Below are 27,850 nucleotides of genomic sequence, written 5' to 3' on the forward strand. Positions count from 1 at the left end.
GTGACTGCCATGTAGATGGAATGATGCAGGTCCCCATCCTGGTGTATTGAAAAAACACAACTTGTTATCTTGGGAAAATCATTATTAATTGATTATCATGAAAAAAATGAGCTTGGTTTTCTTGAGATGACACAACATGAGATAACTGCATTCAAAACAGTAATCAGGAGCACAGACTATTGGACTTCTGTAACTAATTTGAGTTAAACCACTTAATCTATCGATACTCATAATTAATTCCGTGTCTTGAGAAAACAAAAGTGGTTTTCTGAAGATTGATTAAGCCATTATCTTGAAATTTGCCTTTTGAATTCTCGGTTTAACAAGATAAAGTTATTGGATATGAGGAGGAAACAAAAGGGACTTGCTTGAGCGGAGATAACACGGTCATGAAAGCGGTTTTGAAAGTCTTCTCTTGGCTCCCGCACATTATTTAACTGGGTAATAAACCATTTTATTGAACAAAGCATATGAAGCCCTTTTCATCGCCATCCAAAATGAATACCTGTCACCGTGTTATAACATGTCGATCCCTGATAAAAGGCATGTAAATCCCAATATAGACTCGAGACTCGATGGTCCTATTACGTCAAGCTTTGCTTCAAGTCACAAATTCTACTCAGTCACACGATGAGTCCTGACACGAACCCACGCGCTGCCAGGCTGAAATTAATTTTTGGTTTGTTGTTTGTTTTCTTGTTGTTGTTTTTTTAAATTTGATTTATTTATTTATGTATTTTAGTGACGCACTACTATCAGATGAATGCGTCATTGATTGCTCGAATTTTTCTGTCTGAGTGCACTTTGGCAGCTGATCCTTTTGTTGTGCCTCTCCTGGCCGCCCCCAGGTGCCCGTGGGGGGGGGGGGGGGAGAGAGAGATAGAGACAGAGAGAGAGAGATAGAGACAGAGAGAGAGAGACAGAGAGAGAGAGACAGAGAGAGAAGTGTAGGTCGGTGTGTGTGTATGTGTGTGTATGTGTGTGCGTGTGTGTGTGTTTGTGTGTGTATGGGATACATGCAGAGGTGCACAGCTGCGCAATACACAGTAGCTATGAAGAAGGAGGATGAGGTGAGCTGCTGAACGTCAACATGCGAGGATGCTCATGACGCCTGATCGTCCTCTGCTGTGTGACCGACACGTTCGCTGTCCACGGTACCGACCGGGTCTCCTCCCGCCTGCAGGCTGGCTGGACCGCTCGTTCCGCTCCCTATAAACTACACTACTGATCTTCGTTCATGGCAGCTCTGTGGCGCTGGTGTGCGTGTGTGTGACCAGACTGATGCGTCTCCCTCCGTGAGTGTGTGAGATCACCTTTGCGGTTCACCTTGGAAATAACGCGTGAAAGGTAAGGAACGAGCCCCCCCCCCCCCCCCCCCGACACACACACACACACACACCCACACCCACACACACACACGTGCACACACAACACTGGCTGCAATAATCAGTTGCTTTTATATTCAAAACAAATGTCATTCAGACTTTGAAAGTGGATTTGCTGGAACCTGTGTTTGTGTGTGTGTTGTCACTTTACTCTGGTGTGTCCTCATTTCCTAATTTGCATGTCATGAATAATTAAGGGAGGTGTATGGTGTCTGTGTGGAGGACAGAACAACAAAATGGAGGGAGTCCGTGTGTCCCTGTCTTGTCAGATACCCTCTGCCTTATGTGACCTGCAGTATCTGTTGACATTGTCCATTGCTCCATCATCTGTGTGTCCCAGCTCATATGGAACATGGGGAAAGGTGGTGGTGATGGGGGGGGTCAAGCATTTTAAATTACAATCCACCAGTTCTACAGCCTTATAAAAGGGGTCAGGGGCTAATTAACGTTGAAGGAACGGGGCTGTAATCCAGGACAGTCCAAAGTTAGTTCTTCAACCCAGTTGCATGATAACGCCATCAGCGATGCCTCAGGACAATGATGTGGGCAAATTAGAGGAATTATCTCGGCTGATGCTCAGTGGGCCTCATTCATGAACTGTCTTTATGCGCTAATTTGTTGGACTTAAACTCCTATTTCAGCCCTCATTTCAGTCTTATAGGAAGCAACACCTGATTTCCTTGTTATCTTTTGCTTAACCCTTGTAACACTTGTAAACATTGATTGACATTTCAGCAGATGTCTGTGAGACTAAATGGAGGGTTCAATAAGTCCTAAAGTGGGTAAGAACATGATGTAAGAAGCCATGAGTATCAGTTACATCTGATCACGCACGATGTCCTCGTGCTAAATAATCATCAGGTTGAGCTGTGATCATCTTTTATCGTTTCCTCTGCAGGGAGATGGATCACATGCAGCAGAAACAAATTAGTACGGGCCCCTGTGGTCCCAAAGTGCAACCTGGACCCTGTGCTTTCATTGGTTCTGGTCCAGGTCAGGATCCAGTCCTCCTCAGCCCATCAGAGATGCTCCAGAAACCGTCTGGACTGACCCCCGTGCAGGTGAAAGCGTCAGGGCAGGTGAAGTCTGGGTCCACTCCAACAACGCTGGCTATTATCAGCCGCCCGAGGCCGACTGCCCTTGGAACTAAACCTGCTCCCAAGCCGACCAGAGTCTCAGTGGACCCCTCCTCCAAGGAAATAGATTTAATCCCAGTTTGCATCCCAGCACCCCAGAGTCCAAACTTCCTGCAGCATTCCCCAACAGAAACCTCATTCTCTCTACACAGTCCTCAAGGTCCCCCCAGCCCCCAGCCGTACCTGAGCCCCACCTCCAGCCTCCTGCTGCACCAGCCCAGCTCCCCCTCCAGCCTCAGTCCTCAGTCTCAAAGGACCCCCTCACCCGGGAGCACCACACAGAGCCCATTTGACAAAGCTAGCGGAGAAAACAACAAAGACTTCAGGTGGGAAAGCATTTTAGCTCTCTTTTCTTTCTTTTTTTTTAGCTGGAGCCATTTGTGTGAGTGTTTTAAATGATGTATGTTGGTTCTCGTGAAGCTGGACTGCACTCACACCAGGTCCCATGAATCAAAGCTGCACATTTCACTAAAAGCTTTATGATATTAGGAGAGTGACACAGCCACATTCTGCTGGCAGGCGTCCCGGAGGCACACGTTTGTTGTTTTGCTTGCCCATAAACAGAAGCTGCTTCAAAAAAACTGTTAGTTACTTTTGAAAAGAAGAATAAATCGTGCCTCAAAATCTTAAAATGGCTGACATAATATTTTATCACCAATATGTCAGGGGTCATTCCAAAGACTTGACAACAGTCTCAACAAATCTACTTGATTTTCAACTTTTCAGCCCTGTAGCCAGCATATCTCATGTTTCTCTTAATATTTTACCTTCTTCTGTTCTACATTCAAATGCTGTTGTGGGCGGCTATGGCTTCTGCACTGCATACTGTCTTGAGTTAAAGCCTAGAATCCAACAGTCCTGAAGTGTAACATGTAAACGCTTCTGAAATACTCAGATATTCTGTGACAGAGTAGGGACAAAGAATTTCCCAGGCAAAATTCAAATTGCAAGGCTCTTTTGTAATAATCTGTAAAACAAGTACTTATTTTTGGAAAAATTTCAACTGTAGAGATGTGTGTTTTTTCATTCAGACATGCAAAACTCTTACAAAGGTATTTGAATTCATTTTTTGATCCACTGTATCCCCCAACAGTATATGGAAAACCATGTTAGTTTGTACAAATACAGATACTTTCCTAATCATTGCACGTCCAGAAAGAACAAAATAAAATGATTCATCAAAATGTCATTTGTTACACTAATTATTCAATTAGTATCTTAAAAACTACTACATTTGTAGATTCCTCATTTTGTTTGTTTTAGGCAATTTTGTCAGCTTCTGAAATGCGAATATTTGTCTTTTTATCTAATGTGACAGCAAATGAAGTATATTAGGTTTGATGGGAAAAAATAAGATATGAACTGATATCATGTTATATTTTGGGAAATTTTGAGGGTTAATGTGTGTTCATTCCATATACATAAATATATATACATATATGTATATATATGTGTATATATAAACTGATTAAGGATATTTCGCTGTAGCTCTGAGGTGTCGTTTCTTTAATGTAACAGTGTGGCTGATGGTTAAATTAAAGAACAGTCGGCACTCAGTTATACACACACACACTCTCACACACATACACACACATACACACAGATTACATCTCAGCTGGTAGTACTTAAACCTAATGTTACTGCTGTTACTATCCTCTGAAAGGGTATACATCGTCACGTGGAACGTGGGATCAGCTGTACCGCCAGATGACATCACCTCTCTGTTCGGACCAAATGTTTCAGATGGGAGCACTGACATGTTTATCATCGGGTAAGCGAGTATTTCTAGCCGGCTCAGCAGTGCCAAAGGGACAGCTGGGCGTGCCCACTCATCCGCCTGTGTTCATGGGCATCTGTCCCCTCCGTCGCCGTCCTTCTTCTCGCCATCTCACTCGTTCATTTCTCTCTTGTCTTGTCTACCCTTCTCCAGACTCCAGGAAGTCAACTCCATGATAAACAAGCGTCTGAAGGATGCTCTGTTCTCGGATCAGTGGAGTGAGCTCTGCATGGACACGCTGAGCCCCTTCGGATACGTGTTGGTCAGTGACAAGTGAAGAAGAAACAGTAATGGAAATAATGACAACAGTAATGCATCAGCCTTGTTTATTAAGGGAAGCTGATTGAACATTTAGCTCTTTTACAACAATGCCAAGAGTTCACAGTTTGGGCTAAAAGATTAAAGGAAATGAGCCTTTGTTACAAACATGGAAGAATGGTAAATAAAAAGGAAAAAACTGATAAAAAACAAACAATCAATACAAACTCAACATGTAAGAAAAGGAAGATGATTAATCACAATCAATCCAAACACTTCTCTACTAAACTACTGATCATTTATTGACTTTCTTCTTGCTAAATGCTCTTAAATTCTCAATGTAATGCACAGTTATTGTTTTATATATACAAAATAACTCAGACTTACAACAACTATGAATACGTTAATCATTATCATACAACATATTTATAATTGTAGGATTAAAATGACACAAATGTCAAGACGGGCAAGAATGATGCACACAGTATAGCAGTCAGAAAAGTTATGATGATTAAATGAAGGGAATTATACAGCCGCAACAAAAATGATTACAACAAGACGTAAAAAAGATTGAATTTCAAAAGAAAGCCATCAAAAATAACCATATAACCCAATACAGACACAAACACTGGTGGCCATCTACTGACACTTGTCTCGATCTCTTTTTTAATATATTCCACAAATTTAGTGCAACAAAAAGAAAAGCTGGTTGAACAAGTTCTTCAATGATCAGTGGAGGAATTCCTGCGAGCGTGGTGATGGATGGATGGATTAATAAGAGATGCTAACTCAAAGATACCGCGCATGAATTACAACCAAGGGCTTAAAACGTGATGAAACAAAAGCTTAAAACACATGGTATAATATTACAGGGACGACACATTAAAAGAGGGTACGCTATTTTCAAAACTCATGTGGGTTTTCATGTTTTCCAGGTGGCGTCTCAGCGCATGCAGGGAGTGCTGCTGTTGGTTTTCTCTAAGTTCCTCCATCTTCCGTTCCTCAGAGGCGTGCAGACACAAAGTACCCGTACAGGACTCGGCGGTTACTGGGTACGTGCTGCTCTAAGATTTATTTCCGTGGTGGGGCCAGTGTCCGTGGCGATGTGGGTGGGATGCTGAGAACCAGCAGGTGCTTGCCTGCGTGGGTGCACATGTGTCAATGTGTGACCTTCCTGAGCGTGATGATGTCAGCAGCATCACCCCTGGCTGCCGCTGGTGCAGTCTCCTTCTCTTTGAGGTCAGTGCAGCAGTCGGCTGTCTGGCTGTCTGCTGCTTTGACTCAGTGGCAGAAACAGCACATCCTGACCTTGTCCCACCGCTCTGCCCTGCTTATTACATCCTGCTGGTGCTTTTTTTATTTAAATTCAATCAAAGGTGCTACACGGTCATCACTCACCACTCTGCCGCTGTCCCTCACTCTCAGGGGAATAAAGGCGGCGTCAGCGCCAGGATGACAGTGTTTGGCCACCCGCTGTGCTTCCTCAACTGTCACCTGCCGGCTCACATGAGGAACCTGGAGCAGAGGATGGAGGATTTTGAAAGCATCCTGCAGCAGCAGCAGTTTGAGGGAGGAGCTGCCACGGGTGTTCTGGACCATGAGTGGGTGACACACACACTCCACACACTCTCTTCACACTCACACTCATCCCTCCCTCAGTGTTACAATCAAATCAGACTGATTTACCACTTTCACAAATACATGTGTTTTCCCCCACACAAGGTATTTCAGCATATAAAACGGCCACTTTCATTCCATTTGGAGTGATTTAGTCATTCTTGGTGCTCCAGGGTTGATCCCATTCCAAACTAACCACCATAGAACATGGGACCATCAAAGGCTAGATAAAATAGAATAGAACAGTATGCAAGCATACCCTTTCAAAGAGTAATTAATGTTTAATTTTTTTACAAATTTATGAAGAATAGAAAATATTACAATATCTTAAATAAGTAAAACCTGTGTAAAATCAGCTACACAAAAAAAAATCATGCGTGAACATACATATGTCATGAATTCATATTCAAAAGGCGTTAAAATATGGTGACGAGTGCCTGTTTTTGAGTTGTTATGAAAGCAATTAAAGGAGTTGTAGAATATTTTTGGAATAAAAAAGAAGAAATTATTAACCCCAACTGCACAAATTCACTCCAATCAATGTTCAATTCTTTTTGCAGTTTTCAGGCTAGACTTTAGAGAGCAGCTCTCAGGTTTAAAACTGCTCCGATTAAAAACTCCTTAGATGCCGTTTTACATGCTAAACCCTACAAACCTCATTATTTAAACGGTGCGTTTTGCCAGAACCAATCATGAGTTTATTTACTCCATTTTGCTACCACATTCTTCTCAGGTAATTGCAAGGCAAGGCAGGTTTATTTCTCCGGCACCGTTAGGCAATTCAAAGTGCTTTATAAGAGCGTTAAAATATATTCAGGCGAGACATCTGGAAGACATTAAGGAAGTATTTAAAAGACAATAAAAAGGCAAAAACGTGCATACGGTTAAAGTTTTAAAAGAAACGTGTTGGTTTATGAGAAAGCTGCAGTAAACAATAAAAGTTTAAGCTTTTGTTTAAATGAGTTGAATTCTTTTTAGCACTTTCACAGTTGGGGGGGGAGCAGAGACCCCAGATGGCCTGAGGGGTCCGAATGCTTTGTAACAAACAGGTAAATCAGAGATAATAGAGAGGGAGACATGTGATTCCATTTTTATGTCCTCTAACGCACTGGAGGTGAGTGTGAGTGTTTGAATGAGCAGTTTAATGTGGTTAACATTCAGTAAAATTGAATTTGTTAACGCAATAAAATTTATAAAAGAAATACATTTGTATCTTGATATGTGCAAAATTCTGAGGATGCGCTGCAATACTGTAGTTTTTCATTTTTACGCTCATATTTAATTGTGCTTTTATTTTTTTTTAACCAAAATCTGTTTACAGTTGCATAGTAATGATAATAATAATAGTAATAATGTGCCTGCTTATCCGTGATGTTTGTCGAAGTATCACAGGAGACAGAATTTCAACAATAAAAGCATTGAACGGAACTGAATGTCAGATTTGCATGTTGTGATTTTACACAGCTGAATTTCTCACTCTCTTCTCTGAGTGAATTAAAGCCTCTTTTTCTGACCCTCAGTGTCGTGTTTTGGTTCGGGGATCTAAACTTCCGTATTGAAGACTACGACATCCACGTAGTGAAATGTGCCATCGACAGCAACAAGCTTCCTCTGCTGTGGGAGCGAGATCAGGTGAAGCACTTTTACAAAACCCCCTCACCCCAGTAGTTTGGGCTTCAAGAGATTGAAAGCGTTTTATTTTGATGCCCCAAGATCACCATAATCTTCAAATTTAGATTTACCTTAAAAAAAAAACTGATGAATTAAAATAAAGTTAATTTAAATCAAATTCTCGTTGACTTTCCAAAACTACAGGGAGCCTCAGCAGAGGGATGAAAGAGCCGCAGGCTGCAGACCCCTGATCTAGAGTTTTACACCACCTGTTTGTCTCTTGAGCACCAACAGAGGACGCTGTCGCGCATCAGAAGCAGCATGTGTTGCTAGGCTCAGTGACTTCTCTTCTCTTCTCTTCTTGTGTCAGCTCAACATGGCTAAAAACACAGAAACCATCCTGGAGGGCTTCCTGGAGGGGCCGCTCAAATTCCCGCCTACGTACAAGTTTGATGTTGGCACTCACACATACGACACAAGGTTTGTTGTCTTCTAACAGATCACATTCTGATTTCCTACAATGTCTTCAATGATTATCACCGCTTTGACCTTCTCTCAGCGCCAAGAAGAGGAAGCCTGCGTGGACAGATCGCATCCTCTGGCGCCTTCGTCGTACCGGCTCCCCCGTTCCTACCCATAATGCAGCTCTGCAGCGGGGTCTCACCTCATGGTTGGGTGGAGCAACCAAAGTTACTCAACACGCTTACAGAAGTCACATGAGCTACACCATCAGTGATCACAAGCCTGTGTCAGCCCTGTTTTCCCTGCATGTGAGGATGTAATTCCAGTAGTGGACAAAGTACACACATCCCCCATTACTCTACTCCAAGGGAAAGTTGCTAAGTCACATTTTGGCTTGATTTAAAATACTAGAGTACCTTCTTTAAGAAATGTGTTTTTTAATACATATTCAAAAGTACATTTTCTTGGTAATGTAAGCACGTTGATGTTGAGTGATAAAATCCTTCATTCAAATTCAAATGTTTTAAAACGTTTCATGAACAGAACAAAACCCCAAATGATAGCATAATAACCTCAGACAGCATCATTCAAAATGTTAATCCGTGGTGACACCAATGTTACCGTCAGTGTGCTTCCTCAGGTTAGACAGCACATTCTTAAAGGAACAGTTTATTCACAGTTAACCTTTGAAAGTGTGTGAATCTTATTTGGTTTCTGAAATTTCAAATATTTACTCAGGATATGGCCTTAGGTGCCACGGTGTGGAATTGGTTCAGAATTATCTGCCATCACCATTGTCTCTTTTAAGGTGGACCAGAATGTTGTTCCACACAAGAAAATGTCGGGTTTCACACAGAGACTCGTCGGGCTTTTTAATCCAACACGCTTCGCAAACATCTGTGAAAGTCATATATTCACTACATTGTGTCCAGAGAGACCTGGAAACTGAGGGTTTGAATATCCTCCATTTGACTGAATCTAATTTATCAGTAACACGGCCAATTTCTGTCCATGTTGAGGACGTGCCAATATCATTGGGCGTTTCCCTTGTAAGTGTACAGATTGTGGAAATTAAAAAAAAAAAAAAATGTTGTGGAGTGTAAGTCATAGTTTTTCCATTGAAACAGGGACATGTAAAGTCCACATACTCATAAAAATAAGTATGTGTAGAACCCTACTGTAGTACTAGTACGTATAGCAGATGTACCCCTAAATTACCTCCAGTATGTTTCTCTCTGTGTAGATTTTGATTGTGTTTTCCTGCTCCTTAGTTCCCCTTCAAGGTGGATATGCCCCTGGTGGAGCTGCAGGTTATCAAGGAGTGGTGTAAAGTGTCGGATGCTACAGTCAGATTCACCGTTGCGTCCACTTATCAGCGCAGCTCCTGGGACTGGGTCGCAATATACAAGGTAAGCAGCTTGGCTCCGGATTCACACAGCCATCTTAGAACAAACGCATGCCGTTTGATGCCCGTTATTTTTGTCTGCTCAGGTTGGATTCAGACATCACAAAGACTACCAGGCATACATGTGGGCCAAGGGGGAGCACGCGACACAGGTGGGACTCCAGAATCACAGATGTATCTGGTTCCAAAGTTGAACTCAGGGTTCACGTGTTTCTGTTCCTCTCCTTACACAGGTGGCGTTTACAGAAGAGGACTTGCCCAGAGATGATTGTGATTACATTCTCGGTTACTACAGTTACAACATGAACAGCATTGTTGGACTATCAACACCCATCCAGGTAACGCAAGTTAGAAAACTTGCTTCTGATTTATATTCTGATTTACAGCTCCTGACTCGTAGATTTGTGGATTGCACCTTCATGATGTCAATCTCCAATTCCTCCACAACTAAAAGAATGAAAAATCTCTAATATACTGAGATCTAACAACTATGGAGGCTGTTTAGTGACATGGTGAGATCTCCTGCTGGAAGTAGGCTTTAGGAGGTGCAGCGCTGGGGTCATTAAGGGATTGATATTATCAGAAACAATACTCAGGTAGATTGGGATGTTTAGATGATGCTCAGTTGGAAGAATCAGGTCCAAAATGGCACCAAACAATATCTCCTATTACCCCACGCACCGGCAGCTGGAATTTTTGACCCAAGTCAGGATGGATCCATGCTTGTGTGTTGTTGACACGAATTTCTGACCTGACCAGCTAAATGTTTCAGAAGAAATCAAAGCTATTCAGAGCAGTTTTTTAATTTTCCTGGTGTGGCCACATAAAATGTGGCTTGAGTTTTCTGTTCTAACCACAGCGTCAAACTGTGTGTCTGTTTTCCGCTTAAAATATGCAGTATGTTCAGATATGATCTCCTACAGGCCTTGCAAGCAGTTACTATTTGAGTCACTGTTTCCTTTAGAAGAGCTCAAACCAGTCTGGTGTCTCTTCTCTTATCACTGCTATCAACAAGGCATTTTTTCTGATGATTGCATGTCAAAATTCTAGATGCAGTTTGTCAAGTTTGAGAAGCCTGTCGGGGCCTGTCCAAGAACTACGCCACTGTCAAAATCACTTAAATTAACTTTTTCCACCATTCTGATGCTTGGTTCGGACCTCAGCAGAGCTACGTGCTAAATGCTACATGCATAGAATTTCTGTACAAGTTTTGGCTGATTTTTGTTTTACTTGCTTTAACAACCAGTTGGATTTAAGTAATGATATTGACACATGTGCCAGATGCTTGAAAACAAGCTTCAGATACCTCCATTTCTGTCGATCATCTTTGAGATGTTCCCTTTGATTGGAGTCTGTCTGTGCTAAATTACATTGATCAGGCACCATTTTGAAATGCACATACTTGTCTACATAAGGAAACACAGACGACTATCAGACCAAAAACCAAAGCATGAGGTCCAAGGAACTGCCTCTGGAGCTCAGAGAGGCAAAGAACAGGCGAATGCTACACAAACATTCCTGCTGTATTGAAGGTTCCCCAGGGAACAGCTTCCTCCATAATTCTTAAAATCTTAAACAGAACAAGTTTGATACAAACAGGACAAGGAAAGAACTTGAAAGGTGACCAAAAATGCGATGGCCATCTGATGAGACCCTGTGAGGAGAGGGGAGAAAATTCCAAATTGTTTTAAGTGTAAGGCTGCAATACAAGGACAGAATACTTATCTGAATGCACAGTATATGAAATGAGATTTTGTAAAACTATGTGCATTAATGTGCTGCTGAATCATCTGGCAGTGCTTTGCACCAGAGTTTAGGACCTGGCTGCAGAAGTCAATAGGAGCTAATTCTTTATATAAAGTTGTATGCTTAAGCTGATGAAGATGGCTAATTAAACACATTGGTCTCACGATGAAGTTATTCTTCATGCAGGAAGTGCTGCTGGAGTTTTTACTTCACAGCAAGGATTTTTCTCTCAGAGCTTTAATGAGGTCCAGTTGAGCGATGAAGTCTGATCAGTGTTCCAGTTCTATCACGAGTGTGTTAAATGCAGTTCAGATTGTGTGAGCCACACAGGTTTTGTACAACGAAGGACCATTTCAAAGGAATGTGTTGACTCTGCCCTCAAATATCACTGCATTTTGTATCATTAAACCAAGAGAAAAGGCCCCAAAAAAAAGACCCTCACTCATTCAGTTCTCTTCCTCAACAGATCAAGATTCCTGTCCACAGCCCTACCGCGCACCGCTCCGACAGCTCTGATGTCAGCTCTGAAGATGACAGTACTTTGGTTCTGCTGGCTCCAAACTCCCGCAGCCCAAGCCCTAAAACCAGCAAGCATCACCGCCGTCACCGTCGCAGCCGCAGCCCTGCAGTTCCAGCCCTCTCCTCCAACCACCTCCCCTCCCTGCAGGGCCTTAGCCTTTGTCCCCGCTCCAAAGAAGGCCAGTTACGAAGCCGCTCACCTGGTTCTGCTGCTAAGAAGGAGCGACTGGTTTCCCCTGACACTGTGACGTCTCCGTCGATCAGCCCACTTAGTCCTCGAAGCCCTGTGTCTCCAGGTAGCGGCGTTACTGCACCGGAGGCCCTGATCGCTGCCATTTTAGGTGAACACAGACCAGCTCAGGTTAGCCCCACAGGGGTCAAACAGATCAGAAAAGCAGGGGAAACAGACACACATGTATAGAATGTAACCTTCACTATATACAGGAGGTAGAAGGATGGGGACATCTTGCATTCAGAGTCAGATCTGACCCCACACTGTGCTCGTAGGAGAAGCACATTCAATGAATCGTAATGTAGTTTGCAGACATTCCGCCCTGTAGCCCTGCAGTTTCTGACGCCACCATCATACACTGTGTGTATCCTGGAGTCAGACACGTCCCGACTCCCGATGACAAGTGCTTTTATAGACTCATACGCTACATCATACGTCCAAAAACATACTGAATGTGAAACCAAAGTCACAATGTGTAACAGCTATGACCAGTTATAAACTACATCAATATGGATTCATGTAAACAGTCTCCAAACAAGGACCCTGGACTGGATGTATTGATGGGATCATAGTCCACAACAGTGTGTGTGTGTGTGTGTGTGTGTGTGTGTGTGTGTGTGTGTGTGTGTGTGTGTGTGTGTGTGTGTGTGTGTGTGGTTTTGTGTATGGGCTATGTGTTGAACCATAAAAGTGTGAAACCTGAATTTTGAACCAGACGATAGTTTAAATTGAACTCTGTAGTTTGTGGTCTGTATTCATAAAATTAATTCATAGAAGAAGATTAATTCAACATTTACCTTTGACCATGTGATTAAAACTAATTCTGGATTAACGGTCGCATTCTTAGCAGCTTTGTGAATACAGTCCCTGTTCTATAGGGCTCAGTGAGTGGACGTTTAGGCTAATGTGATGGTTTGCTTCCAAAAAAAAAAAAAAGTCGATTTTGTTTGTGTTTTTGTTGTTTTTGTGTGCAAATAAAACAATGGTACAGCAATGGTAAAGTACAATTATGTTAACTGTTATACACTTTTAACACTGACAGGGAGAGACAGAGGGTATATATGAAGTTATACAGTATTTTGCTTTAAAAAAATCATTTGATGGGATAAAACTTTTAAAATCATTGAATATATCTGGTTAAATGGTTAAAATATGAAAATAATTGTGTATTGAACTGCTGGTTGCAAAAAACAAGTCTGTAAGTTTAACCTTCGACGCAGCACCAGACAGAAAACAAATTGTTGTGAGATGTCATTAAAGAAGCAGACAATTCTCAAGTTGATGTATGAAAATAATTTCTACAAAAAACACTTAGAGGTGCTTCTAGAGGCACTGATCAGTGTGTGTCTTAGAGCTTGCCCTGGTGTTTTTAATCAAGATTATCTGTTTGTAGATTAGCAGTTCTACAGCCATCGACAGCAGACACTGGGGAGAAATAAGGTGCTGGACTAGAGAATCATTCTCTTCAAATAACAGTGTCCTAGTTACACCAGCCATTGTTATGCTATTTTTGCTGTGCTTCAGTCTTTTATTTATTTTGACAAGGCTTTATTTGATTTCCTAGAAGGGCTGTGACACAGCAAATATGACACAATTTGTGTTGAATGCACCTGTGTTTACTCAATTACTTTAAAATGGCCGCTTCCAATATGTTTTATAAATCCATCACAAGTGCTTTCCCCATTTCAGGGCTGTAAAAATAGGAGAAAGATGTTAAATACACAATATTTTCCGGGAGAGTTTCACCACCTCAGGGATATGAATATCTTTTTAAAGGAGTTCAACTCCTTCCCAAGGCTCATAAAGAATAAAATATTGAAAACTTCCCCTCTCAGAGCTTCTAAAAATTAATCGAACAAGTGAAATACTAAGGGTTTTACTGTTGTAGCTGGGAGGAAACTGTCTATGAGTCATGGCCACACTAAAGCCACACTAATAGACCCAATAATAGCCTCTGACTCATCAGACTTGACTGCAGATTTAAACTGTTGGAGAAAAGTACCACTTTAGTGCTTTGTCAACCACTAATAGAGCTCAGAAGAGAGACCACAGAAATCACGCCCCTTTATACCACGTGGTATATGCTCAACAACAACATAGGCTGTGACGAAAAGGTTTGACCGGTCTGAAAAAAACGTCCCACAGCCGTTTGACTCAGTTTGCGATTCACTGGGTGAGCTGAAGCCTACTGCAGCGTGGTTGTCTTGTTTTTATGAGCAGCAGAACCGGTCAAAAGGTGTGAAACTTATTTATCCTCTGAACTGTACGACCGCAAGTAGTTTATCTGAACGACTAGCTTGTCAGCTAACTGCGCTCGCTAACGGTGCGTTTATTGGCTAAAATGAACGGTCAGCTGAACGGTTTCCATAACAACTCGCTCATTGATGAAGACTGCTTCCTCTTCACTTCTGAATCCGTCGGTGAAGGACATCCAGGTGAGTTTTAACTTGTAGCTACCTTTGCTAGTTCTCCCTGTAACCACTTCATTTAGCCTGATAGCAGCGTGTTAGCCTGTGAAAACAAGGTCATGTGGCATGTTAGCGATGCGTGTTTACCTGTCAGCTGGTCGCTCACGCTTCTTTCATTCACCCTGTCATCACCGTTACAACAAGCCCTCTGTATGTTAGTCGTATATTTTAATAAATGAGTGAAGCTAATTTGCACTGCATGCTAACCACACGGCGGCTAGCTTCTTACTGTTGGTGCCTGTCAATCACATTGAGCTAACCTCGCCGTCTTGTAACGTGAATTAATATCTTTGAATAATTTTTTTTTTTTTACCACATAAGCTATCAGATGCGGTGTAGGAAACTGTTATTCATCATAAACATGATTATCGGTGTTTTTTTTAAGGAACTCCCGCCATTGTCGTCTGACAGGATTATTAAGATCTAAAAGGCGTTGCAGCATTCCCATGTTCTAAAGAAGACTTTTACTGTACCGTCTTGCGTTCGCTCATATTACATAATATGGTATTAATGATGCCTATATTTGTGCATTCAGTCTTCCCTGTCCACTATTGCCATGTTTGAAGTCCAAAGTTACAGTATACTACAAAGCTTGTAGTGTAATCCACTTCAGTTTTCATTCTTACATTGGGGGCAGCTCAGATAATAGGCTTACCAGTATTCCTAAATATAGGTCCTGCAGGGGCTGCTGCTCAACTGTAGGAGTAAAGTAGTCACATTCACACTTTATAGCTGCTCCATTGTTCCTACTAATAATATCTCCTGAACAACATTTATGTTGTGATTCTAGTGCTGATTAATTTAGTTTGCATGCACTGAATTAGTGACGGCTGTCGCGGCATTGTCAGCATCCTTTTGCTTGCTCTCCTTATTGAAATTAACTGAGACTCTATGAAACGCTCATGAATAGTCAGATGAAAACAGGTGCAAGATTAGCCACAGGAGGAGCAGCAGGTTTAGTGTTAGTTTTTTTAAAATGTCAACTGGGAAGAACAGTTCTCCTGCATGTACATATGAAGATTTGAAAACAAACTCAGGTGTTAATTGTTCCTGTGGTTATACAAGTGCAGTTGTGTGTTAGCCCAAGGTGCTCCAGTCGCCATGGCATTGTTGAGCTAAAGTGAAATAATGTAAAATGTACTTGACCTGAACAGAAATAATTTACATTCCAGTATATACTGAACACTGTATTATTCAGAAAAGAATATCATTAATAGGTGTAGAGAGTTTCATTTTCTAAATTTGGTTGATAATTGGTTTGATCATCTTTTGCCATGTGGATTGTTTTCAGTGTGTACATGTTTCTCTAAAAGAAAAGATGAGGCATTTCTGTTATTTATTTATTTTTTTGAATTACTTGGGTTTTGATTTTGCAGATAAGATTTGTGATCAAATCAGTGATGCCGTGTTAGACGCACACCTCAGGCAAGACCCAGATGCCAAAGTAGCATGCGGTAAGTCTTAAGGCCTTTTTGCGGCCTATTTATGATTATTATTATTGCATTTACAGCAGACCAGTTACTCTTTTGCTGTTGATCACATATCTGTTCATAAATGTTTTGTAATAATCCTTTCTTTGTCTAGACGGCTTTTATAAGAAATCAAAGAGCCTCAGAAGTTAAATACATGTTGTTGTTTTTTTCTCCATCTCAATGAGCCGTGTTTCCACCAAGTACCCACCTTCAGGGGTAAAATATGACACCAAAACATTTTTTACAAAAAAAAAAAAAAAACAGAACCAAATTGGCATCTAGTGAATTTCTTTCTTGTCAAAAGCTGTTTTAGGGGCTTCACGAAGTTTTAAGAAAGGCAAAGCAAGGCCATTTTATTTGTAGAGCCCGTTTTCACAAACAGTTTGTCTCAAAGGGCTTCACATGGCATCATAACAACATCCTCTGCCCTTAGACCCTCACATCGACTGAGGAAAAACTCCATAGAAAACCCTTTTAACAGGGAAAAATCTGAGAAACCTCAGGGTGAGCAACAGAGGAGGGATCCCTCACCCAGGATGGACAGACGTGCAGTAGATGTTGTTACAGACAAGAAAACAGTTTACAATACAAAATGTGGGAAACATGGAAATGTTAATAACAGTTGAAGAAGGAAGCTTCTGGAAGGGGAGGCAGGGAGAGCAAGCCAGCTTGATGGGGGACTGGATGGAAAGGAGTCCAAAAACCAATGGTTGGCCTCACATTAGCCCCATCCACTTCCTATTTAGTTTATGGTTTCCAAGATGGAAGAATACCTATTATGATGGTAAACATGTCTCTACCGGTAGACTGACAGTACCATTTTTACCATGGTGCCGTGTTTTGTGCGGGTTGTATAGCAAATCAGCACTGGATTCTCACATAATTTCATGATTCTAATACTAATTCTGCTATCTTGCAAATTAACGTGACAATACAGAGCAGAAAGAGGCATCCCATCCAACCCAAAACAAGGGAGAACTTGTTTTTGTTTGAATGAAAGTAGCGATGGGACAGCTCCTCAAAGGATGTCGGATCTGGAGGAGCTGTTCCTTTTCAGGCTGAAATTCTTTATTTGTGAAGCAAAGAAACATAAAGAGCCTCAGTTTGCTTACAGATGAGTTCAGGTTTCTGCCTGCACTTCTACTTTTCATCAGAAGGCTGCTTCATTTGCATGTGATTGTAACAAGTATCCTGAGTAATTATCCTTCCTAACAAAAGAGCCACCACAACGTTGGGAATTGGCTCCTGAAGCCAAGACCTCAGCTCAGTTTGTGTTCGAAACTCAAGCTCTAAAAGGAAGTACAGTATCTTTAAATTTATAATGTTTGTACAAAATCTCATTTCCTAATGCACTCAACCTGCGTCTGTTGTAAAGCCAGTGCACTCAATTTACTCTGCCCTGTGTTCTTAAAGTCTTACCCTCTCTCATACGCATTGTGTTTTCAGAGACCGTCGCTAAGACCGGGATGATTCTGCTGGCGGGGGAGATCACCTCCAGGGCCAATGTTGACTACCAGAAGATTGTCAGGGAGACAATCAAGCACATTGGCTATGATGACTCCTCCAAAGGTAAAGGAAGACATTTTGAAAGAGTTCAAATACCCGACAACAAAATGTAAAAGTGCCTCTTCCATAGCAGTCCTCGGAGTGCAAACATGCAGTTCAAACACCTTGTCCACCATGATTTTTGGTTCAGAATGAGGCTTGACTTGCTTACTCATGTTCAGTCGTCCCATTCCTCAGGTTTTGATTATAAGACCTGCAATGTGCTGGTGGCTCTGGAGCAGCAGTCCCCTGACATCGCTCAAGGTGTTCACTTGGATCGCAAAGAGGAGGACGTGGGAGCCGGTGACCAGGTCTGCTTGTTCGTAGATCAATATTTCCGTGTGACTAAGCTGTCACCTATTCATGCTTTAATGGGTGATCTATCATGTTGTATCTGTCACAGGGTTTGATGTTTGGATATGCCACTGATGAAACAGAGGAATGCATGCCTCTTACCATTGTCTTGGCCCACAACCTCAATGCCAAGATGGCTGAATTACGCCGAAATGGAGTACTGCCATGGCTCCGACCTGATTCCAAAACTCAGGTTAGACAGCAAAACTGTCCGCACTTCCTCAATGCCACATTCGCAATACTCGCATTTTAATTTTTGAAGCCTATCTCACTTAACGAGCTTCCCAAGATACAACTATTGCAATAATTGTTCTCGAGACATAATTTCTTTTAAAGTATACTAGTCTTCTGGCTTGTCAGTGCTTAAGTCAGTGTGACTTGCATAAGATGCAGTGGTAACATAGTTCTTCTGTCAAATACTTTATACTCACCAGTGCTGATGTCATTCAGTTTTCGCACTCAAAAGTAGTGAGTTTGATATCCTAGAAATCCTCAAAGGCTCAGCTGCAGCTTCTTTTCCTGATCACGGAGGATCAGATGGATGGAACCCCACCTTTCCCATGAATCTTTGAGCTGGTGATGACTTCATGCTTTTTTTTTTCTAAAAAGAGTATGGCATACTTCCTAAATGAAATAATGGCAGAGGACTGGACTTAAGCTGTAAGTATTGGGTTTCAACTTACTTGAAAAGCTTACAATAGAAATGTCAAGAACCAAAGGTCTTTCAAAGTTTTTAGGGTTTTTTTTGGGGGGGGGGTGTTGCTTGATGTTAGCTTAGGGTGCGAGGCGACAGTTGTGATGCTTCTTGATGAAGGGGTAGGAGCAGCAGCTGTTCAGGAAAAAGAGGACATTCTCGTGTAACAGCCCTTCATTCACTCTTCACACTACCAAATTGTGGCTTCATCCTCTGGCGGAGGCAGACAGTAGATGGCTGGTTTATTTCTTCACCACGCTTTCTCCTCAGGTGACAGTTCAGTACAGGCAGGACCGAGGCGCCGTGGTGCCGCTACGTGTCCACACCATCGTGGTCTCTGTGCAGCACAACGAGGCCGTAGGTTTGGAGGAGATGCGACATTGTCTGAAGGAGCAGGTGGTGAAAGCTGTGGTTCCCACCGGGTACCTTGATGATGACACCATATATCACCTGCAGCCCAGTGGCCGTTTTGTCATTGGGGGACCACAGGTGAGACCAGACCTGTTTATAGTTATTTTTAGTCTTTGTCCAACTAGAAATTGTTGAAGTGACTGTTCCTAATTCCTAATAAGTGCAAGAAATATTCTACACGATATATTAGGCGCCGGTGATATGCCTGATTTTACCACAGGGTGATGCTGGTTTGACTGGGCGCAAGATCATTGTCGATACTTATGGAGGTTGGGGGGCCCATGGAGGTGGAGCTTTTTCTGGAAAGGACTACACAAAGGTAGACCGCTCTGCTGCCTACGCTGCTCGCTGGGTGGCTAAATCTCTGGTGAAAGCTGGACTCTGCAAGCGTGTGCTGGTCCAGGTGCGTATAACCACACCTCAGTGTTTAAGTGATGCACCACCAAGAAGCCAAATATTAGATTAAACACCTGAGAGTTTCTAGTTGTCTGTCTGGTTACGGCAGTTTTGAGAAATACTAATGGCAACGTATACAGGTAAACTTTTCCCACCTTTTCACGGAGTTCATGAGTTTGAGATCCAGATGCCAAAATTTGTTTAAAACTTCTAAATATTGTGGCAAGAATCCTGCGCCATTGTGTTTCCTTGGTGCGGTCTATTCTCAGGGCTCTCCTTTTTGTTTTAGATCTCCCATTTGAAATTCATTGCATGTGACGTGTCGTAGGTATCCTATGCCATTGGAGTGGCCCACCCACTTTCTGTCTCCATCTTCCACTATGGGACGTCCCAGAAGAACGAGAGGGAGCTGCTGGACATCGTGAAGAAGAACTTTGACCTCCGTCCAGGGGTCATTGTGAGGTATACTTAGATTTTTGCTTGCATGGGTTGATGCTTCCACTGACATTTTTAGAATTTTCTAAGAGCTTTTGAACAGTTAACATGTGTTTCTCTCCACTCTGTCACAGAGATCTCGACTTAAAGAAGCCCATCTACCAGCTCACAGCTGCTTACGGGCACTTTGGACGTGACGTCTTTCCATGGGAGGTGCCCAAGAAGCTCAAATTCTAAACCTCTCCTTTGCAGTACTTCAGAGAAACCTTTGTGTTTGTCCACCTCCCTCCTTCCTCCTCCTAGCTCTCTCTTCCTCTTCACACACAGCCTCCACATGGAAAGATCCCCCTTCCCCTCCACCAGCACTGATACATCCTTGATGAGAAATCAGCAGTACTTCAGATGCCAAGACCTACTGACACACGTGTGTTATTTTAGCATACATTTATGAGAAGAATTGTACACAGTTTGCTCAGCCACCTAAAATTATATTTATTTTTTCACATGCAATAGTTGTCTGGTCTCTTGAGTCAACCAACTTGTATCTCAGCCAATCTGATGAGCACATTATGAAGTCAGTGTTTAAACCATACGTTTAGCAGAATTCCATCTGGACCGTAATGAAGCCAGACATTTTTGTACTCAATTTTAAGTTCCTTGTGTAGTCAAAGCAATGTTGGCATTCTCTCTTGCTTCCTCATTAATGGCTTTGTGTCATTGCTGGGCGGATTTCTATCACAGAACATCTCCTTTTTTTTCTTTTCTTTTTTTTCTTTTTTTTTGAAAAATTTTTATGGCACAAATCCTGTTGAAGTTTGCTTTATTTATTGTCCAATGAAGTGCACACTTGTGGAGCAAGACATCTGCTGACTTCTGTCTCCGTGCTGTTCCTTCAGGCCATTCTTTTTCTGACGTTTTACAGAGAAGTCAGAAGCTGCTAATGACCTTGTGGTTATGTTGGGCTGCACTACGACATCACTCCATTTTTATAATTTATTCTGTTGGTTTAAGTGTTCCGTGAATGTTCCAAGTGTGTTCTGCTGCCCAGGATAAAGGTGCAGTGGTCTGCCTTCATGACCTCGGGGCGTCTCTACAGAAAAACCCGGAGTCTGTTTGTGGTCAGCTGCCTTTATCCTTTGGCAAGACCGTACGTGAAGTGATATGTTCAGTACTACTGTGGGACCTAATGGTTTGGCCAGCAAGCTAAGGCAACCAAAGTTTTTGTAAAAAAATAGTTTTCCATCTACTTCAGTTCCACATGTTGAGGTATCTGTCTCACCTACACTCCATATCCTCGGCAGCGTAAAGTCCGCCACTGGAATTCCACTTTTGCTCCTCACCATGAGCTCTCGACTTGTCTTGTACAGCGATTCTCAAATGGTAGTTGTTCTGAAGGTTGTTTTTTTTTATCATTTGTTTTTTTTTAAATATTACTACTTATTCCTTGCACTGCTAAATCATGGATTTTCACTACAGTAAGCACACTCCTAACGGGCAGGGTTGGTCAAGGTTCTCTCTGTTCTCTTGAAGTCTATTGTTTTGCAGAGATTACTTTAAGGAAGTGCAGATCAAGTGTGGCCTGATGTGCGTCTGATGCCCTGGTCAGATTTGAAGCTGAGGTGTTGTGGGACATGCCTTGGAGTGCTTCACCTTGAACATGTATCAGCACATTGTAATTGCAGACTGTAAGCTAAATCAGCTTAACGCCTGAGTGAGATTGGTAGTCCCCTTAATAAAGTCACCCCAGACAGTCCTTTATCTGAGACGTGGGATGTTTCCAGCACATAGCAAGGTGGCGCTGTGTCCCCGTTCAGTTTTGACCAACTTGGGTAAAGCTGTTGGCTTCTCTGGCACCGCTTGGTGGTTCCTTAAGTGTACTACAGACAAACTTATGTGGAGCCACACTGATGGTGCAAAGAAGAGCATTAGTCTGAAGTCAAAAGCTCCGCCCCCCTCCCAGAGACTGTTTTTACAATGTTTGCATCTTGTGGCGCATCCACAGTGGAGACAGCTAATTGGTTGGTGTTGTACAGAGAAACCAGCCTGTTTACATGGTCTCTTGTGGATGTTGCAGGCAGAATTTTCTCTGTTGAATTCTTTTTTAAATGATTTAGAAGTGAGTCAGTCAGTGTGGTTACTGAATGTGTAAAAGTGCCTTTTCTAATGTTTCTGCAATGCCCCGTCCCTTCTCCTACCTTCTCTTACCCCCCCCCCCATTTCCTCCCTGAGGGTGTGATCGTTCCCTGTTCAGTATTTCATACTGAAGTCTTATTTGTTGTTAGCTTTTAAACCCGTAAAATAAAATGCATTCTCGTTTGTGCTTATGGGCTGTGCTTTACCTATTTTTAGTGTTTTGTGTCATAAAGCAGGTTCAAGCATTTATAAATGTCTTTTTTTATAAACTGAAAGTATTATTTAAAAATGGTACAGCATTAAGGCAGAAGTACGTCCCTGGAAATACGCCGTGGTAAGGTTCACTTCCTCCTTTCTTATCACACACAATCAGACTTTCACTTCTTGTATTGCATGTGATTTATGAAGACCACGATGCTGATTTATAACAAACATATGAATAGTTTTAAAAATGACCTGTGGTATGAAGTACACTTGGAAATGCTGCATAACATCTTGTCACTCTGCTTTACTTTGAAACCTCGACTGCTGACATTTAAGCTAAGAAACGTTATCATTTTTACTTCTGGTAGGTTTGACAGAGCTGTGAGTAAAGCCTGCTAACAAATAGGAAAGAAATCCAGGTCTCATACAGGGAATATTTCTGAAACTTGTTGAGTCAATAATTCAATACAAAGAAGGACTTAGATGCAGGGATGTTTCACAGCCTGGTTAATGCTTCTTTTATTGAACATTCATGCAGATAATCTCCTGAGATCTTTTGACTGAGCGTGTAAGATTACAATAATAAACTTCACCAAAGCTGTAAAAGTTGTTACATATTTTCTTTAAAGAAAGGTGAGTACAAAAGTTTGAAGAATGAAAATAAGAATGCAGAATCACGACATTTATACGAAGCTTTTCATTGACCCGAGCTTTAATACTTTTTAAACATTCCTTTACTCCTGAAGTTCAACTCGTTCTTTTATCAAGGAAACTATTGTTCTCCTAGTTTCTTTACTTCAGTGCAAACAATATGTCCAGTGCAGAAGTGTATATATGCAGTTAGATATCAAGTCGCTATCGTAGGGTAGAAATCATTCGCAATAGAAATATTTGATTGATGCTGAAAACCTGGGTCTCCGGGTTACTGAGGTCATCTCGCGACTCTAATCCCACCCTGCAAAAACCAAAAAAAAAAGGGGGGGGGGGGACTTGAGTTTTTTTTTTTTATTGTATTTAAATTTTAGATTCATACGATTCAAATAAGCTTAAATTTCAGTGTACCTTGACTTTAAAGAAAATTATGGTGGAGACGCTTCCAGGCAAATTTCTGACAGTAGAAGATCGTCTGCATACAGTAGAAATGAGCTCAGGTGAGACCGCTGCCGCACGTTCGTGAGTTTATAGAAGGATAAATAGGTGTTTACTTACTCCACATTTGAGAGCAGTTCTCATGTCTCTGCACGTGTAAGACGTCAAAGCGCAGGGGTCTGAGAGGGACAGGAAAATCACAAAAAGGAACTTCAGTCTTGATTAAATCGGCGCCACAGAACACTCGTTCATTTAAAAAACTGATATCTTACCAAGCAGACTTTTGCAGGTTCCAGTGAGTGATACTCCGTATAAATTATGAATAAATGAGGACTGAACACAAATGTTCTGTTTTGGGACATCTTCAAAACAGCCGCGTCAAAAGGATTTAGTTTTGACAAAAGCACACCTTCCATTTAATGCACACTACTGAAAAGACCTTAAATACGGTTAATAGAGACTAAACGAATGCATTAAGGTGGTGTTAGGCTGTTCTGTTAAGTAGTTTTACGAATGAGAGGAGCAACTTTAATAGATGTCAGTGCAATCTTTTTGTTCTGTTTCTTATGTCTGGCTGCAGAATAAATCATTGAGGGCTCGTAGCTCCAACAGTGGACCGCTATTATAAATGTGTGCAAAAAACTGTGCAACTGTGTTAAAAGAGCCAAATGGAATTTCCTGTGACTCACCTGTGTTTGGAAATACGTGATCTAATGTAATTTCTCTTACATTGTTACATTGTTGTTAATTGTAAAAAAAAATCTTTTTTTTTAAACTTAAAAAAAAAACAACCATTTTCAGCAGCCTTAAAGTAATTAAGATTTAAACGTTCCAGTCCTTCATGGCTGTTCGTTGAAAATATTAGTGCGTGGTGTTTTTTGTCATTGTTCTACATGTTAAGGTTACGTTTATGAGTTTATTGGGGGAACAAAGGGATTCAGACGTCTGTGAAAAGATCAGCTCCTCCGGTAAGTAGCAGCCCTGCACTCATCGCTGAAGTAGAGGCAGCCGACTGACCTACAGCGAGATCCTCCTGCCTGTCACACATGCCGATGAGTGAACAGACGGTTTGCGGGGTGGCGTAGCTCAGGATTGCATCCAGTACCGTCCTGCTGAACTTGCCAATGACAAACTGACACTGATTGCGGTAGGCCATGGGTAGAATATGACAGATCTCCCCCAGCAGCTTGATCACAGCATCCTGCAGCAGGGTGGGATGGAAAAGTGTTATTGTATGCAGCCGTGTCTTCAGGTGTCATCTTGTCCCTGCAGCGACTCACCTCCGTCCTTTCTTTAGGCAACAACTCATCCAAAGTCTTGATGAGCAGAATGCAGATGGAGCATTGGGATGTGGGCTTGACCTGACATAACCAAGAGAGTTAGGCAGCGAGAAACAGCTTGGGTGTGTTTCATTGAAGAAGAACCTTTCAAATATTCCTGAGCTGTCCTCAACTGACATTTTCATTTGTCTTTGTCACCTGAAGGGCCTTGTTGACAAAATGGCTGAGCATCTTTTGCTTGTCACAGGAGCCACAGAGCCCCATGACTCTGCAGATATCCCCCGGTTTCTACAGGGATGAAATGAGATACAAATGGAAGTCAAAGCAGCAGCAGCAGCAGAGACGGACAAACATCATTTTACTCTTAATTTTCTTATTTTGACAAATAAGCCTGCAACATACAACAAAACCAGTCAGGAAGTTGAGGACCACTGGGAGTAGCTTCTCCACCTCTTGTTTGCAGAGCTGGCTAGTAGTGACGGGCCCAGGCAGGTGGTCACACAGGCTTTCGAGGTCATCTATGAGGTCTTTCTGGAATAAAACATGTAATAGACCTGCTGTCTTTAATCTTTGTTGGGCCCTTTACTATGGACCCCCAATTGTTCAATAACTAACTTTGTTTGTTTGTTTGTTTGTTTGTTTTTAAGAATTATAACTTCTCCTGCCCTGTCTACTGTCAGCAGGCCCGTGAGGCTAGCTAGTTCATTCCTCCATAGAGGACAAAAACAAGAAAACACAATACAAAAATATAATTTTGCTCCTCAAAGAGTTGTGTCTTTGTCTATGAAATGTCATAAGCAAAAGTAATCAAAATTTAAAACAAAACAAAACAAAGCCGTTTAGACTTTATCGCCAAATGAGCATCCGGCTCAGTGGTCAATGCTAGGAGCTTCCTTAGCCTACAAGCGAGGTCAATTTCTATGTGTTGCAGTTAGCTAGCGTGACCTGTTGAGTTAGTGTAGTGTTAACCAACTGTTCACCTGAAATCTGATCACTAACTATTTAAGATGTTTTAGAAATGCTTTTGAAGAGAGAAGTCTTTCTCTCTTATGTGAGTTCATCAATACGTGTCAATAAAAAAAAAAACATGTCTCCGTGTTGGGTTGCAGGAAGCTCGTGGCACGCTTATTGTCTTCATACTCACGAGGGCAAAATAATTCATAACGTTGCAAATATTAATTTACTGTTTTTTTAAGTTTGTGCAGTTTGTTTTTTGTCTTTTTTGTCAGGATGTGTGACTCAACAGTGAATCAAAGAACTCTCTTTGTGGACGCAGATGGGGTTCCTCAGAGACCGGATCAGTCTGAGAGCAAAGATGATCTCTTGATATCGTCTGAGAAACACAAACGGCAAGTGGACTTTCATTTCTGCTTTTGTTGAAAATGGAAAGTGAGAAGTGGCTTAAAGCCAAAAAAAGGAGTTTCACATCAGTGCCTCCTTCTCCTTCTGCTGTCACCTGTTTGTGTGTACAGTCACACTCACGTTCTGGGGACGTAGTTCTCTTTCTAATTCTAATGCGTCGGCTCGCCTTGTTTTTGGAGTTAAAAAGAAAAAAAAATAGAAATTATGTTTAGGATGAATGTTTGGTTTCATTCAGTCTCAAGGAAATGATTATAGGTCAATTGAATGTCCTCTGAATTATTTTAGATGGAACTGCATTCATTTCCCTGTTTGCAGGTCTGAGTGCATGTGATTCGCACCTCACTGGAATAAAATCCCAAGAATTTCAATTGTTCTTTCTATTTGATGAAAGCGATGCTACTACGAATGATACCAAGCAGTTTGGATAGCAGAGTGAATACGATGATAATAGTATCAGCGAACAAATAATCCTCAGGAATGTGTCGTACTCACCTGGAGTCCTGCATTGGAAAGCAGGTCAACAAGGAGTTCAAATATTTGAGTGCAGTCCTGGCAAGGATCCCCATTCTGAGAAGCAGATTTAAGTTACAGCGAAGGTTTAGGAAAATAAGATTTAAAAAAGGCCTCGTGGTAGGTTGGTCTATAAATGCAACATGATTATTTCTGTGATTAAAAATCCTGCTTGGTTTTTTTTTTTTCTCCATTAAAATATCCATTTTAAAGCCTCGAGATAAAACATAGAAACCTACACATCTGCCGTAGCAACTTCCTGAATCTGAAGAAATGCACATTTCCGTTCCCTCAAGTTATCAGCTTTTCTTTTATATTTCATTTTGAACCATCGGTACAATGAAAATACACAAATAATTACCTAGTGAATTAACCCGAAAGCTCTGGTGATTTCCCCTGTGTTTGTGCCTTTTAAATGACTTTTTTTTTTAATGAATCAAAACATCCATCTGTTAAACCACATGTTGTAAATCTCCGTATATTTAAAATTTGTTTTCATTCAGTTTTGTTAAAAAAGAAAAAGATTACTTACAGCAGCCAATGCATCTGGAGGGCTTTTCAAGCCATCAGTAACATCTGTCAGACCTGTGGGGGAAATTCTTTATGATTAATGATCAATATTGTAATTTATCTCAATTGACATTTTCAAACTTGACATAATACAGTAACTCATCTTCTTCTGACAAACAGTAGTGTTCCTTAGCGAGTCCTACCGTAGCCTTGGAGACCCAGACAGAAGAGTAATGCAAACTTAAACAAAGCCATCTTCTCTTGTCTTCAGGCGTCTGTCCTCAGGTCTGCACGATGAACAAGTGCAGCTTTTATTTTGTCGGGTCCTCCTGATGCACCTCCAGCCCCCTCCTCCTACGAGCACTAAATCTGGCCGCTGAGCTAAGATTTCATGTGCAGTGTGGTAGAATAGCTTTTGTCTGGTTTTAGATATTGGTCACATTTAATCTTCAGCTCTTCATAGTGTTTGAACATGAAACATGCTCTACTGGAAAAAAAAAGACGAGTTTAGAGATGCGTAGGTGCAGCGGGTCACATCCTACCTAAAGCGTACTTCCTCCTAGCACTGAATACTGATACATATTTTGTTGTTTTTTTTCTTTACACAATCCATCAATCAGAACTTATAACAGTCCGACCTCACTGCCCTGTGACTGTAACAGGCCAGGATGTTTCCTTATTGTCACTCTCTCTCTACCAGTGGCGAATGGCCAATAGAGGGCGCTAAGACACCACCCTCCCTGATGGAAAATGTGCTCAGATTGTTTTTGAATAGAAAAATTATAAAATAAACAATAATTACTTGCTGTGTGTTTAAAATGCCCAATAGTGTGTATTGT

At 41.6% G+C, this 27,850-nt stretch overlaps 3 protein-coding genes and 1 long non-coding RNA gene across 6 annotated transcripts; 2 read left to right on the plus strand and 2 right to left on the minus strand.

Moving 5' to 3' along the window:
* The first annotated feature begins 670 nt into the window (after nucleotides 1-670).
* Nucleotides 671-13,407, plus strand: inpp5ja (inositol polyphosphate-5-phosphatase Ja). Its single transcript, XM_086188537.1, has 13 exons — nucleotides 671-1,347; nucleotides 2,284-2,847; nucleotides 4,185-4,292; nucleotides 4,452-4,560; nucleotides 5,492-5,608; nucleotides 5,982-6,157; nucleotides 7,694-7,805; nucleotides 8,155-8,264; nucleotides 8,344-8,554; nucleotides 9,518-9,655; nucleotides 9,738-9,803; nucleotides 9,885-9,989; nucleotides 11,864-13,407. The coding sequence occupies exons 2-13, from the start codon at nucleotides 2,288-2,290 to the stop codon at nucleotides 12,335-12,337; spliced, it is 2,286 nt and encodes a 761-aa protein (XP_086044663.1). The 5' UTR covers nucleotides 671-1,347; nucleotides 2,284-2,287; the 3' UTR covers nucleotides 12,338-13,407.
* On the minus strand, nucleotides 4,675-14,840 carry LOC147244063 (uncharacterized). 2 transcript variants are annotated; one of them, XR_015110504.1, is made up of 3 exons: nucleotides 14,704-14,840; nucleotides 12,117-12,245; nucleotides 4,675-6,071 (listed from the first exon to the last, which is right to left on the minus strand). It is a non-coding gene; the product is annotated as an uncharacterized LOC147244063 (long non-coding RNA). The 2 variants fall into 2 exon arrangements; XR_015110505.1 differs by lacking the exon at nucleotides 4,675-6,071 and adding an exon at nucleotides 11,232-11,305.
* mat2aa (methionine adenosyltransferase 2Aa) lies at nucleotides 14,259-22,847 on the plus strand. The gene is made up of 9 exons (XM_086188538.1): nucleotides 14,259-14,583; nucleotides 15,993-16,070; nucleotides 17,535-17,657; nucleotides 17,832-17,944; nucleotides 18,037-18,180; nucleotides 18,952-19,170; nucleotides 19,313-19,495; nucleotides 19,817-19,950; nucleotides 20,058-22,847. Exons 1-9 carry the CDS (start codon nucleotides 14,490-14,492, stop codon nucleotides 20,158-20,160), a joined length of 1,191 nt encoding a protein of 396 aa, XP_086044664.1. The 5' UTR covers nucleotides 14,259-14,489; the 3' UTR covers nucleotides 20,161-22,847.
* sftpba (surfactant protein Ba) lies at nucleotides 22,738-27,613 on the minus strand. 2 transcript variants are annotated; one of them, XM_086188541.1, is made up of 10 exons: nucleotides 27,215-27,613; nucleotides 27,034-27,086; nucleotides 26,484-26,558; nucleotides 25,032-25,160; nucleotides 24,828-24,917; nucleotides 24,630-24,710; nucleotides 24,367-24,550; nucleotides 23,470-23,528; nucleotides 23,323-23,386; nucleotides 22,738-23,215 (listed from the first exon to the last, which is right to left on the minus strand). In XM_086188541.1, exons 1-9 carry the CDS (start codon nucleotides 27,264-27,266, stop codon nucleotides 23,330-23,332), a joined length of 780 nt encoding a protein of 259 aa, XP_086044667.1. In that variant the 5' UTR covers nucleotides 27,267-27,613; the 3' UTR covers nucleotides 22,738-23,215; nucleotides 23,323-23,329. The 2 variants fall into 2 exon arrangements, with proteins under 2 accessions (XP_086044667.1, XP_086044666.1); XM_086188540.1 differs by having other exon boundaries at nucleotides 22,739-23,215; nucleotides 24,807-24,917; nucleotides 27,215-27,583.
* Between the last annotated feature and the right edge of the window lie 237 nt (nucleotides 27,614-27,850).

Source organism: Aulostomus chinensis, chromosome 19, assembly GCF_037954235.1.
Source record: "Aulostomus chinensis isolate RoL2024-O1b breed Wild chromosome 19, RoL_Achi_v1.0, whole genome shotgun sequence".
NCBI lineage: Eukaryota > Metazoa > Chordata > Actinopteri > Syngnathiformes > Aulostomidae > Aulostomus > Aulostomus chinensis.

Excerpts from the sequence above, each read along its gene's own strand:
- inpp5ja (XM_086188537.1), top strand. The coding sequence starts at position 2,288 with ATGGATCACATGCAGCAGAAACAAATTAGTACGGGCCCCTGTGGTCCC. Across the intron at positions 6,158-7,693 it reads ACGGGTGTTCTGGACCATGA|TGTCGTGTTTTGGTTCGGGG; the intron begins GTGGGTGACACA and ends TCTGACCCTCAG. Across the intron at positions 9,656-9,737 it reads ACTGGGTCGCAATATACAAG|GTTGGATTCAGACATCACAA; the intron begins GTAAGCAGCTTG and ends TTGTCTGCTCAG.
- mat2aa (XM_086188538.1), top strand. The coding sequence starts at position 14,490 with ATGAACGGTCAGCTGAACGGTTTCCATAACAACTCGCTCATTGATGAA. Across the intron at positions 17,658-17,831 it reads CTATGATGACTCCTCCAAAG|GTTTTGATTATAAGACCTGC; the intron begins GTAAAGGAAGAC and ends CCCATTCCTCAG. Across the intron at positions 19,496-19,816 it reads GCAAGCGTGTGCTGGTCCAG|GTATCCTATGCCATTGGAGT; the intron begins GTGCGTATAACC and ends GACGTGTCGTAG.
- sftpba (XM_086188540.1), bottom strand. The coding sequence starts at position 27,266 with ATGGCTTTGTTTAAGTTTGCATTACTCTTCTGTCTGGGTCTCCAAGGC. Across the intron at positions 27,087-27,214 it reads TCTGGGTCTCCAAGGCTACG|GTCTGACAGATGTTACTGAT; the intron begins GTAGGACTCGCT and ends TTTCCCCCACAG. Across the intron at positions 23,529-24,366 it reads GCAGGAGGATCTCGCTGTAG|ACCCCTGCGCTTTGACGTCT; the intron begins GTCAGTCGGCTG and ends TGTCCCTCTCAG.